The sequence below is a fragment of the Myotis lucifugus genome, unplaced genomic scaffold, assembly GCF_000147115.1.
Source record: "Myotis lucifugus unplaced genomic scaffold, Myoluc2.0 scaffold_60, whole genome shotgun sequence".
In the NCBI taxonomy this organism is placed as follows: domain Eukaryota; kingdom Metazoa; phylum Chordata; class Mammalia; order Chiroptera; family Vespertilionidae; genus Myotis; species Myotis lucifugus.
This window is the reverse complement of record NW_005871108.1, coordinates 336,066-348,303: the sequence shown is the minus strand read 5'-3', so window position 1 is coordinate 348,303 and position 12,238 is coordinate 336,066. Positions and strand designations below refer to the sequence as shown.

At 52.7% G+C, this 12,238-nt stretch overlaps 1 protein-coding gene across 2 annotated transcripts in view; it reads left to right on the top strand.

Annotated features, from left to right (window-relative positions):
- Positions 1 to 12,238, top strand: part of SIRPA (signal regulatory protein alpha) — a 40,134-nt gene that overhangs the window by 12,190 nt on the left and 15,706 nt on the right. The window contains exons 2-5 of one of the 2 annotated variants that reach the window (XM_023754321.1): positions 6,099 to 6,452; positions 8,308 to 8,358; positions 9,851 to 10,171; positions 10,711 to 11,034. In XM_023754321.1, the coding sequence (XP_023610089.1) occupies positions 6,099 to 6,452; positions 8,308 to 8,358; positions 9,851 to 10,171; positions 10,711 to 11,034 (1,050 nt within the window). The remainder of the gene's footprint in view (positions 1 to 6,098; positions 6,453 to 8,307; positions 8,359 to 9,850; positions 10,172 to 10,710; positions 11,035 to 12,238) is intronic. The other variant, XM_006089358.3, reaches the window with a different exon arrangement.

Below are 12,238 nucleotides of genomic sequence, written 5' to 3'. Positions count from 1 at the left end.
GGATTCAGATACTTGTGCACACAGTTCACACCCCTCGTGCCCCTGTGGCTGGCCCCCATTCAGACACTCCGAGCTGTTCTGTCACACATTCCCGCACACATGCATCATCTCTGCACACGCTCACCTGTGTACACGCCCCCCATGCATACATGTGTGAGTGCTTGCACTTTGGCATCCTCAGGCACATGTGTGTACACGCCCACATCTGCTCCCTTCCCTCCCATGTGCTTACTCAGCCACACTCCTGCACTGCACACTCACCACCATCGGATCATAACCCAGAAGACGCTGTGGGGGCGCCGAGGAGGCACTGCTGTGCTCGTGGGCTGATAAACCAGCAGCCCCCCTCCCCTGCCTTAATGATCATGACTGTAGCCAGGGAAGGGGTGCCACGCTTCCCCGCTGTGAGGCTGAGCGGGGGGCTGGTGGGTGTCATTTGAACCATTTTGGGGTGCTGAGCCTCAGGCACAGCCGGAGCTCCGGCCACAGCCTCAGGCCCAGGGCTTCTCAAGTTTGCGCAAACCTGGTGGGTGGCCTCCATCCAGTCCGGAGGCCCCTCCCGCTCGAGGCAGTGAGCAGTGGCCTGGGAAAGGCTGGCTCTGGGCAAACGTGTGCTTCAGCCTTGTTCTCTGTGCCTCGGTGCAGGAATCACATCCAGGGATCACAGGGGCCGTTTCTTTCCAGCAAGGTTCGGTTCTCAGTTGATTTGTTTTTCCATCAGAAGAGCACCCATGCTTATTTTTTCACTCCTAATGAATATCGTTTTCATTGTTTCTTAGTCTCAAAAGCCAGGCATGAACACAGAAAAAAAAAACATACCCAGGCCTGCTGGTCTGTCCTCAGCCCCCATCTGGCTCCATCTCTCACCCTCTCGGCCTGTTTGTGGAGGAGACGGGGCGGTGGGAGCAGCAGGTCACGGGATGGGGTTGGAGATGGCGGCAGGAGTCACTTGTCTAAGAGGTTGTGGTTCATTCCAAATGTAATCACTTGGTTTATTTCTTTAAAGTCTATCTTCTCTGCTCGTGAGCAGGCTCCAGGAGGCCAAGGACAGAGCTGTCCACAGCCCCTCGCCCAGGGCCTGGCGCACAGTAGATTCTAGTAATTCATCCCTGACCGCCGCGGCGCTGTGGGCTCCCGCATCCTGTGGACACAGTTCCTCTTGCAACAAGCACACAGGGCAGGCACCACCCACTGTGCTGACTTCTTCCATTAGAAAACTTGCTCACACGTTTTATCTCATTCCTTTAGTTTTGTTCCCAGAACAGTAAATGTTCACTGAAAAAAAAAAAAAAGAGGCTTAAATATATTGTTTATCATAGAGTAAAAAGAAAATGTGCCACCCCGGTCCTATTTCCCAGTCATAACACACCTCAACATTACGGTGTTTATCATTCTAGACCTTTTTCCCTAGACATTCGATCGGCCAGTCAGTCTGCAACTGTTTAATGAGCATCTACTCTGTGCCTTGCACTGTATCAGGAGTAGTGAACAAAACAGGCAGACTTCTTGGGAGGGAGGTTTAGTCAAACAACAAACATGTATGTAACCTACATATTACACACATAGATTCTTCTCATTATTAAGTGGGGTACTGTAAATATTCTTTAATATTCATCCAGTTTAGAAAATCTAAAAAATCCCCCAAATAGAAGGAAAAGAAAAGAGAAACCCATCGGCTTTAGATTCATGATCCAACGAGAGAAGTGTTTTATAGCTTTGTATACCACCTTGCAGCTGTTTATTTATATACAGATTTATTTTGTTTTACGAAGTCAGGAGCATACTGAGAGCATAGCTTTTCCCTTCTTTTTTATTGCACAAGTAATGCAAACAGAACACATAAAAACAAAATCCCTTGTAAGTCTACTGCTCACAATTAATCACTGCTAATCTTTAATATCATACTTCATTTTTTCCAAAACTAGAAGTTTGGGATCACGCTGAACATGTCACTCAGTAACTCCCTGTGGATTTCTAATATATCTCTGTGTTGATAATTGAAATTCTACACCATCATTTTCGTGGCTGTAGACTCGGTCATCATGTGGGGGGTTCAACATCATGGGACCAGCCAGTCTCCTTTTCTTGGACATTAGGGTAGTTCCAATTTTTCATTTTGGTCAGAACTGAATACATGAATCAAAAGGTTTGCACATCCTAGAAACCGTATTTATCTGAGTCTGATTTTACATTGTTTTTATTCACTCGTATTTTAACTATATCAAAATGTTGATCTCAGTTGTCCTTGATGGTATTCTGCGATCATTATTTTGTTTTTATACTTTTTTGTTTTCTCTAAATGCTTTGCAATGAACAGGTTTTATTTGCATAATCACAACATCATTTCAAGTTATGCCATGCAGAAATTTCCAGATGACCACAGGCCTCAGGATGGTCGCTTTTTATGGCTACCTGCAATTCCATCTAGGGCAGTGGTTCTCAACCTTCTGGGCCTTTAAATACAGTTCCTCATGTTGTGACCCAACCATAAAATTATTTTCGTTGCTACTTCATAACTGTAATGTTGCTACTGTTATGAATCGTAATGTAAATATCTGATATGCAGGATGGTCTTAGGCGACCCCTGTGAAAGGGTCGTGCGACCGCCAAAGGGGTTCGCGACCCACAGGTTGAGAACCACAGATCTAGGGGATAGGCCACAGTTCCCCGAACCACCCCCTTTCATTGACCGTTTGGGGTTTTCCCCAACTTTTTCAAGACCGTTATGCAGGAACCCCACCTCAAACAGCTCCCACCCCTTTGGTACATTCTGCCAAACTGCTTTCCCAAAAGGAGGCTCCAGTTTCCACTCCCACCAGCAGCGTGTGAGAATGCCCGCCCAGCTGCCCTCCGCCCACACGAGCGGCTCGGGCCCCTGGACAGCCTCTCTCCCTGCCAGGAGGGCAGGGGAGGGCAGGAGAGGGTTTTGTCCGGGATGCCAGGATGATGACCCCGGACCCAGAACCGCAGGAGTGGGTTTTAACAAGCCCGGTTCCCAGAACAGAACCTGCAGAGAAAAAGAAAAGCAAGCAAGCAGGAAAAAAACTCGCTGCTGGAAAACACACACACATACACAGATTAAAATAATATTTGGCACTTACGTCGCACTTTTAAAATTCTTCAAACGCTTTCTAAACACTAGCTAATTAATTAAGCCGCCGAAATCTGGCTGCAGTTGGTAGAGAACTTAAAAGGGGGTGGGGAGGGCAGCCCTACGCAGCTCCAGATTTTATTGTCGCCTGCCCTGGTGTGATTGCGGGCCTCCGACGGCACCACAAGAATAGACCTGCTCCGACACGCGCACGCCTGGTTCTGCAGCCTCCCCTGCTCACACCGCTCCCCTCACAGCCGCTGACTCACAGCCCCGCGTGGTGTTATTGATGAAGATAATAATAACTGCCATGGATCACAGGCATCTTCTGTGGGCCAGGCACAGTCCCAGGCTCCAGGCTTGCCTGTCGCCGGGATAGGCCTATAGCAGCTCCATTAACAGATAAGGAAAGAGGCTCGGAGAGGGGTTTTCCTGGGAGCAAGGAAACACCCTCCCCCTTCGTTCACGCGTGCCCTCGACATGTGTTTATTGGGGGCCTGGTGTGTGTCAGACACGGTTGTAGACAGGGGGTGGGAAGAGACCCTTGTGGATCCTACGTCTTGCTTGGGGGGACGTGACAAGCCAGAGAAAATCAGTAATAGAAATAATACATCTGATCATAATGGGACTCAAACTCAAGTTTAAGCAGCATCCGTGCAGCAAGCACCCACGTCCGACTGTGTCAGGTCCTCCTAGTTATCAGGAGGGGGGGTGTTCCTCCACTTCATTAAGGTGGAGTGGGGGCCCAGGGAGGGCGGGGCCCAGCTGGCTAGGGGGGCCCCAGTTCCCAGGCCTGCTGGTCCAGCCTGTGCGGCCCCCGGCGGCATTTCCAGTTCCCCAGTCTCTGTGCTGGAAGGCAGAGCCACTGGGATGTACCGGCTGGATGCTGTTAGCAGCTGCTGGTGCTGCCTCCGGGGTCTCGGGGTCTCTGCCTGCCTCCCCTGTGTGCCTCTCACACACTGGCCCCCAGCAACACCCCAGCCCCGTCCTCTGTGGACCCGGGGTTCTTCCCTATATCCGTGAGGGTCCGGCTGCCCTCAGGCTGCCGATCTGAGTCCTGGCTCACCTACCATGGGAATCAGGGCTGGGACAACAGGCAGTGGAGGGTCGAGAGGCCTGTCCTGAAGCCCTGGGCTGCCCGCAGTGAGGGCAGAGGGAGTCCCTGGGCTCCCTTCCCTCGGACACCCTGCTCCTGCCTGTGGGGTGGTGCCGGGCCACTGGCTCATGGGCAAATGCACATAGTCTCCCTCCTGCCCGACCAGAGGCAGAGCGGGCTGCTCGGGGCATCAGCCCAAACCCTGTCTGATGTACAAGGCAGTGGTGGCCTAGGTCAGGGCAGGACAGGGTCCCATTGTGGGTGAGGGGAGCACCGGGCAGAGACCAGATGGCCTGCAGCTATAGCAGCTGCCACCCTCAAACCGCCCCCCTACTCTGTCTCACTCACTCTCTCACTCTATCTCCCTCTGCCTATCTCTGTGTCTCTGCAGTGTCAACTTAATGTGTGTGTGTGTGTGTGTGTGTGTGTGTGTGTGTGTCCATGGTCTTTGTGATCTGTCCTTTCTCCCCACCCCACCTTCTTTGGAATCGGGGTCCTGGCTGCGACTTGCTCTGAGCACCTGTGGCCCTTCTCACAGCATCTCCACCTGCCTGTTCATCCTCCTGGCTGTGGCCTCCCCTCCCCCAACTCCTCCCCCACATTTGTCTCATGTGCCCCAGTTCTCTCCAATGTGGGGCTCAGGCCCCTCCCACTCCCGACCTCTAGGACTCCTTCCAGCTGCCAAACCTAGAGCCCTTGAAGCCCGACCATGCCCCCCTTCTGTGGGTCCCCAGCACCCTGGTCTGCAGGACCATCAGCGCCAGTAACATACCTCCCTCGCCTGTTCCTTACACAATGACAGCAGCTTCCCCTGTGCCCAGCTTGGTGCTAAGTAACTTAAAGAGAGGGCTGGGGGTGTCTTCATCTTATAGATGGAAACTGAGGCTCAAAACCAATGGATACGCTAGGTTACGTGTAAATAAAAGGTGAGCCAGGTTTCAGACCAGGTCAGGTGGCTTCAAAGACCAGATGCTTCCTTTTTTTTTTTTTTTAATGGAGAAGGAGAGAGAATTAGAAACATCAATGATGAGAGAGAATCATTGATCGGCTGCTTATTGCACACCCCTACTGAGGATTGAGCCTGGGCATGTGCCCTTGACCAGAATTGAATCTGGGACCCTTCAATCTGCTGGCCGGCACTCTGTCCACTGAGCCAAACCAGCCAGGGCCCAGATGCTTCCTTTTGGCTCTGTCCTGGCCCAGGCCTGTTGGTTGGTCTATGGAAACGGGACCATATAACTGACAGATGAGGACACTGAGGCTCAGAGGACAGTACAGAGACCTGCCCCACTAAGGGCAGCGCTCACATGCGCGCAGTGTCAGGCCCACTCACAAGAGTCCCTGTTGGAACTTCTCGGTGGCCCAAGTGATGGCCAGGGTCACAGTCGTAAGACCTGAGCCAAACCCAAGTCCTCTGGCTTCACTGCCTCACAGCCTGCTCCAGCCCCAGCTGCTGAGTCTGGCTTCCTGCTGGGGGCTTGCTTCCTGGGCCAGGCCCCAAACAGGGTCTAAACTCCCAGAGAACCCCCCACACACACCATGCTGCCACCTCTGAGCCTTGGCCCATGCTGTTCCCTCTGATAGGAACACTGTGGCTCTTTCTTCTTGGTAAATTCAGATTTGAATTCAGAGTCCATCTCAGACATGACACTTCCAGGAAGGGCTCAGGTCTCAAACCCACTCTCTGCCACATCACTTAACTTCCTCTCTGTGCCTCAGTTTCCTCATTTGTTATAAGCTCCCTTATTACAGTTTAGTTGTGAGGGTTACATGTATGACACATGCAATGTGCTGGGCTCAAGGCCCACTCAGGGTGTGCACTCGATCCATGAAAGCTGTTGTTGATAAATACTGACCGAACCCACAGGCTCCCAGATGGTGAATAAATAACTGCTCTGTGCTTCCCTCCAGGAGGGGCAGGTGAGGAGCTGCAGGTGATTCAGCCTCAGAAGTCAGTGTCCGTCGCAGCCGGAGAGACGGCCACTCTGAGCTGCACTGTGACCTCCCTGACCCCCGTGGGGCCCATCCACTGGTTCAGAGGGACAGGGCCAGGCCGGGAGTTAATCTACAGTTTGAAAGGAGGCCACTCGCCCCGAGTAACAAGTGTTGCAGACGCCACAAGGAGAGACAACATGGACTTTTCCATCCGCATCAGTAACATCACCCCAGCAGACACAGGGACCTACTACTGTGTGAAGTTCCGGAGAGGAGGTGATAATGACATGGAGTTCAAGTCTGGAGCAGGCACTCAGCTCAGCGTGAGTGGTGAGTACAGGGGGGATTCCTTGTCCCTCATGTGTGACACAGTCAATAAAGTTGCCCTCAGTTCTGTGAACAACAACTAAGAGTCAGGTGCGGAGGTGGGTGCTTACAGTCCTGCTCTGATTCGTGGTCTGATTTCACCCCGTCTGCAGATCAGGGAAGCCGAGGCCTGGAGATGTCATGCCTGTAGACAGTGGATGGTCTCACCACCCTTTTCAGGAAGGTGTGAGGATACAGCTGAGAGGACAGACCCTCAGTGGGCAGTGGTGTCACCCCACAGCTGGGTGCTCTCGGGCAAGTCTCAGTTTCCCAGGAGTCCTGAGTTTCCCGATCTTTGAAGTGGTGACCATCACAGCTCCCGCTCAGGGGTCTGTGAAGGTAGGAGAGGATGTCTAAAAAGTCGTAGAGTGGCTCGGGGTGTTATTTCGGGTCAGTGCCCAGCAGGTGAGAGCATGGGCTGGCTCCCTGCATGAGCTCACATCCCAGCTCTGCCACTTCCCAGCTCTGTGACCTCTGACCCATCACTCCCCACACTGTGCCTCAGTTTCCTCATCTGTCAGTGGCAGCACTGACCTCACAGAGCAGCTATGGGGCCTGAGTGAATACATGTGAGGTGCTCAGAGCAGGGCCCGGCACGTAGTAAATGTTCAGTGAACATCGTGAGACAGCTGTGCACATGTCTGATGTGAGCTATGATCGCCAAAGCCATGGGACCTTGGACAGGTCACTGTCCTCTCCAGGCCTCGGTATAAATGGACTTAAAGGTGGGATTCAGTGCCTTTCAGCTTTGGCTGCTCATTGGAATCACCTGGGAAACTGTGGTCCCTAATCCCTGGCTCCACCCTAGGAAGTCTGATTTAATTCCTCAGACGTGGGCCTGGCAGCTGAATTGTTAACTCCCAGAGGGTGCTAATGTAGAGTCAGGCAGACAGCCTGAGCTAGATGTTCTCTGAGGCCACAGGAAACCTTGCATCTCCCCCCCCCCCGCCCCACCACCACTGGCAAAGGTGTCCCCGCTGCTGCTGGGGCTGAGAGAACAACAGCTTTAGGGGTACAGGTGCTTCAGAGTAGCATGTGCCCATGACAGCTCATCTGAGTCCCAAGAAAATGAGCCCAATTGGAGTGGCAGGGACACCTCTTACGGCACAGGCCTGGCTGAGAGTGACACTCTGCCCTCTCCACCCCGCGGAGGGGCAGCCCAGCACCCTGTTCAGATCCGAGCTCCATTGCTGGGACACCCTCCCATCTCTAAACACCTGTGTGTCTAAACAGGGTCGGAATCCCCACAGATACCCCTGCTCAGCCCCAGAGCCCTTCCTGCCCCAACACACCAAAACGTCACTGACAAAACCTGTCCTCCCTTTTTGCAGAATGCTTCCTGCTTCTGTCAAGAGCTAACCTGTAGGGAAACGCCTGTGATCTCGTGTGTGTTTTGAAAGTCATTTTGCCGAACTTGTTTCCTGAGGGGATCATTAAAAAAAGAGGGAGAGAACCATAATTTGGTGGTTTCTCTGCTTTTTTCATCTGAGTTCTGCACGGCAGCTGCGGGGAGCAGGATTTGAGACTTTTCTTGGTGCTTCTGCTATGCTTTTGTTTTGCAATCTTACTGCCTAAAGAACAAATAGTGCCCGGGCAGGCAGGGTGGCTCAGTGATTGAGCATGGACCTGTGAACCAGGAAGTCACGGTTCCAACCCCGGGTTGCTGGCTCAATCCCCTGTGGGGGGTGTGCAGGAGGCAGCCGATCAATGATTCTGTCTCATCATTGATGTTTCTCTCTCTCTCTCTCTCTCTCTCTCTCTCTCTCTCTCTCCATTCCTCTCTGAAATCAATTTAAAAAAAATATATTTTTAAAAAAAGAACAAATAGGTAGTTTCAGAACTAGCAAGGCCAGGTCTTATGATAACAATGGTAGGTGTCATTTATTAAGCACCTACTGTACAAGGGTGGGCAAAAGTCAGTTTGCAGTTGTTTGTATGGAAAATAATACAATAATTAATAAATAAGAATATAAGAATAAACTCTGCTTTGCCCGCCCCTGTATGCCAGGCTCTGTGACATACATCCTCACTCCCCTTACCAGGGTGGTGTTCTCAGCCACTCTGTACAGAGCCAGACCCTGAGGCTCAAGGATAAAGAACCGAGATGCTAAAAGTAATCGGTCCTGTGAGTGGTGAGATGAGCCCTGTCTTTCCTCCCTGTGTGCCCTGGACCAGCGGGTCCCTCTCTCAGCCTCATCCCCTAAGTGAGACCACCCAGGGCCTGCCTTCAGGGCTGAGGGCACAGAGGGACCAGCCCAGCATCAGGATGCCAGGTTTTCTCAATAAACGGTAACTGATCCCAGCATCTCCAGGGGCGTCCAGGCTGCTGGTGTTTTTACCACTTGATGATTCAAGTGACATTCCCTTATCTATGTCCTCAAATGTTCGATGAGTTTCAGGAAGCAAGTTAGATATTTACAGATGCAAGTTCTTGTTAATGTTTGCGGTCTGCCCACTGTTCGCGAAGGTGCTGGGTAAGAACTCACAATGTGGAGACACCCTGCAGGCCCCTTCTACAGGGAGAAACCGCTCTCGCGTTTGATCCCCTGTGTGTGGATGCTTTCAGGACACAGGAGTCCCGCCTGCTCCTAGGCCCGTGTCTGTGCCTCTTCTACTTTAATAAAGATTAGGACATAAACCACCTTTGGCTTTCTCAGCACTCAGTGGTCTGTGTGTTCAAACCCAAAACTGACCCAAGAGAAGAACCCAAATTCAGAAAAAAGCATCCCATTGTCTTCTCCCTTTCAAACTCAGGGACTGGCCCAGATGAGACAGACCCCGCTGGAGTATTTGTGGAACGAATGAGAACTGTGGAGTAGCTCATGAACACCGGAAGGGAGAGCTCTGGATACACTTTCAGTTCAAAATGGATCTCTGTTTTTTTATTTTTGTGAAGCATCTGTTTTGCTCAAAGCAAAAAGGCTTCCATTGCCTGATTTAGCCCGCACTGCGGCCCGGGAAGGAGAAATGCCTGCTGCCCCATTTCACAGATGGGAACTGGGCTGCTCCCTGGGCTCACTGCTTCCTCTGCGTTCACATCTGGGACAAGGTTTCCAGGAGAGGCCAGCTAGGGGAGTTAGTATGAAGGGTGAGACTGCTCAGTAATGCCCCTGGGCCAGCTAGTGGGACATCACCCGGAGAGGAAAGAAGGTGACTTCAAACTCAGGCCTGGAGTTGCTTGTTGGCCCTGCCCCTCACTCAGGGGACCGAGTGTCCTCCCAAGTAAGATGGGGATGATGACACCCCCGGAATTAAAAGAAGGATAAAAAACGGTATATGAGAAGGTTTTGACAGTGCCGAATGCTTATGGTTAGTGGTGATATTCACAGTCATGTTCGTTGTTCATTATGTTCCTTTTAAAGCCAAACCCTCTCGCCCTGTGGTATCGGGCCCCACGGGCAGGTCGCCGTCTGGGCAGACAGTGAGCTTCACCTGCAACTCCCACGGCTTCTCCCCGAGAAACATCGTCCTGAAATGGTTCAAGGATGGGAATGAGCTCCCAGCCTCCCAGACCACCGTGGACCCAGAGGGAGACAGCCCTTCCTACAACGTCTCCAGCACAGCCAGGGTGCTGCTGGCCCCGGGGGATGTTCGCTCCCAGGTCATCTGCCAGGTGGCCCACGACACCCTAAAGGGGGACCCTCCTCTTCGTGGGACTGCCAACGTGTCTGAGGCCATCCGAGGTAGATGCCCCTCACACCCAGCCCAAGCCACACCTGGCCCCTGTCCTCCCAGCCTGCTCCTCCCCATGCTCTTTGCTCCAGGCCTGGAATTGCCTGGAATCTAATTTCTGACAATCCTTCCCTTCACCAGGCACCTGGATGTGCCTGTCACTCACCACTGTTTAATAGCAGCTGTCAGGTGAACACCCAACACAGTACTTGGTACTTTACCAATAGCAACTCCAATAACTGAGCACCTACTAGAAGCCAAGCTCCTATGTGCTTGGCGATTTCATTTATTTTTCTAGTTATATTTCAACTGCATGCCAGCCTATGCTTGTTTACTTTAGTCATATTACTCTCACAGGAGCTGTGAGTCCCTGAGCACCTACTGTGTGCAGGCTCCTGTTCTTAGTGATTTCATTCATATGAAAGAGCACCATCGGTGTCTGAGCACCTGCCCTTTGAGTTCCCCTTACTGTGGTGGGGGAGCTCAGGTTGGAGCCACCCTGGGTGGTCTGTGTCCCATGAGGTCAGTGCTGTGCCCTGTGCTGTTTCAGTTCCGCCCACCTTGGATGTTACCCAGCAGACTGTGTCAGAGAAACAGAAGAACGTCACCTGCCTGGTGAAGAACTTCTACCCCCAGCGCCTACAGCTGACCTGGCTGGAGAACGGGAACACGTCCCGAACAGAAACGGCCCCGAACCTCGTAGAGAACAAGGATGGGACCTTCAGCGGGTGGAGCTGGCTCCTCGTGAATCTGTCTGCCCACAGGGAGGATGCGATGCTCACCTGCCAGGTGGAGCACGATGGGCAGCCGGCCGTCACCAAAACCATCACCGTGGAGGCCCTGGCTCACCAGAAGGACCCAGATGAATCCTCTGGTGAGGCCCCCACTTTAACTGACCGGCTCTGACTAAATTTTATCTTTACTGTTATAAGTAGTAATTCATGCTTATTATAGGATAATCTAGAAGTCTATAGATAGAAAGTAGCATTTTGAAGTGAGCGCCCCTCCCCAAACCCCACGCTCCACAGTCACCACTGGTAATTGTTTGGTACAAACTTTGTAGATCTTTTGACATCAATGTACATTAAGAAAAGAAAGAGCGAGGGAGGGCGGGAGGCCCTCACAGTGCCCTGCCTCTGGCTTTCTTCTCACAGTCATGCGTTCACCGGCCATGTCGGCCCCTGCCTCCTCCTGGCCCTTTCTGACCTCTGCCTGGTCCCCCGGCTGCCATTGCACGCCTGCCCCACAGGGAGCAGGGCGGGGCTTCCAGGTGTGCGTGGCTTCTGTCCAGTGTAATCGCTGCTGCAGGACATGTCCTTGTGCATATTGTGCTACACGGGCAGCTGTTTCTATGGGACCATTTCCCAAGGAGCATTTCTAGGCCCGAGTGCGTGCTCATGAAGACGCTGGTAATGCCGCCACCTCCTGGGAGAGTCACAGGTGCAGGGTGCCAGGCCAGCACCCCTCCGACGTGTTGGCGTGCGTCTCCCTTCTTTCTTCACAATGGCAGCACCTAGTTGGCGCTTCGGTGCCAGCAAGGAATGTTCCATGGTTAGCATGGCTGTGCCTTGGCCACAGCAGAGCCTTTGAGTGGGTTAGAATAAAGGCCGTTTCTTCCCTTCGTGCATCTTTCAAGGGGCCAGAGAGCTCCAACGAAGGCCGGGCCCTGTCAGGGTGACCTTTGGTGTCCCCGATGCCTGCTTCTCATCGGACGAGGCCTGCACTTGGAGCAGCATGTGTGGCCGACCTCTGGCCCTGGCCCAGACCTGCTGGGTGACCTTGGGCCCGTCAGTGCCTCTCTCGGGGTCTCCGATTGCTCCTGGCAGTGCCGAAGGAGAGGCGCTGTGACCCTAGCTCGGAGTCTCAGCTGCTAGGAACCCCGGCATCGCAGCTTCAGGACCTGGCCCTCAGCCCAGCACATAGTAGGAAATGCCTGTAGACAGGAGGAAAGAGTGAGCAAGTTGGTTGTTTGGTTAGTTGCTGATTAATCCTCAGGGCCATCCAACGTGGTAGAGCTTATTCTTGGCCTCAGTAACACAAGAGGAAGCCAGTGTGTGGAGGTTCAGGTGACTGGCTCA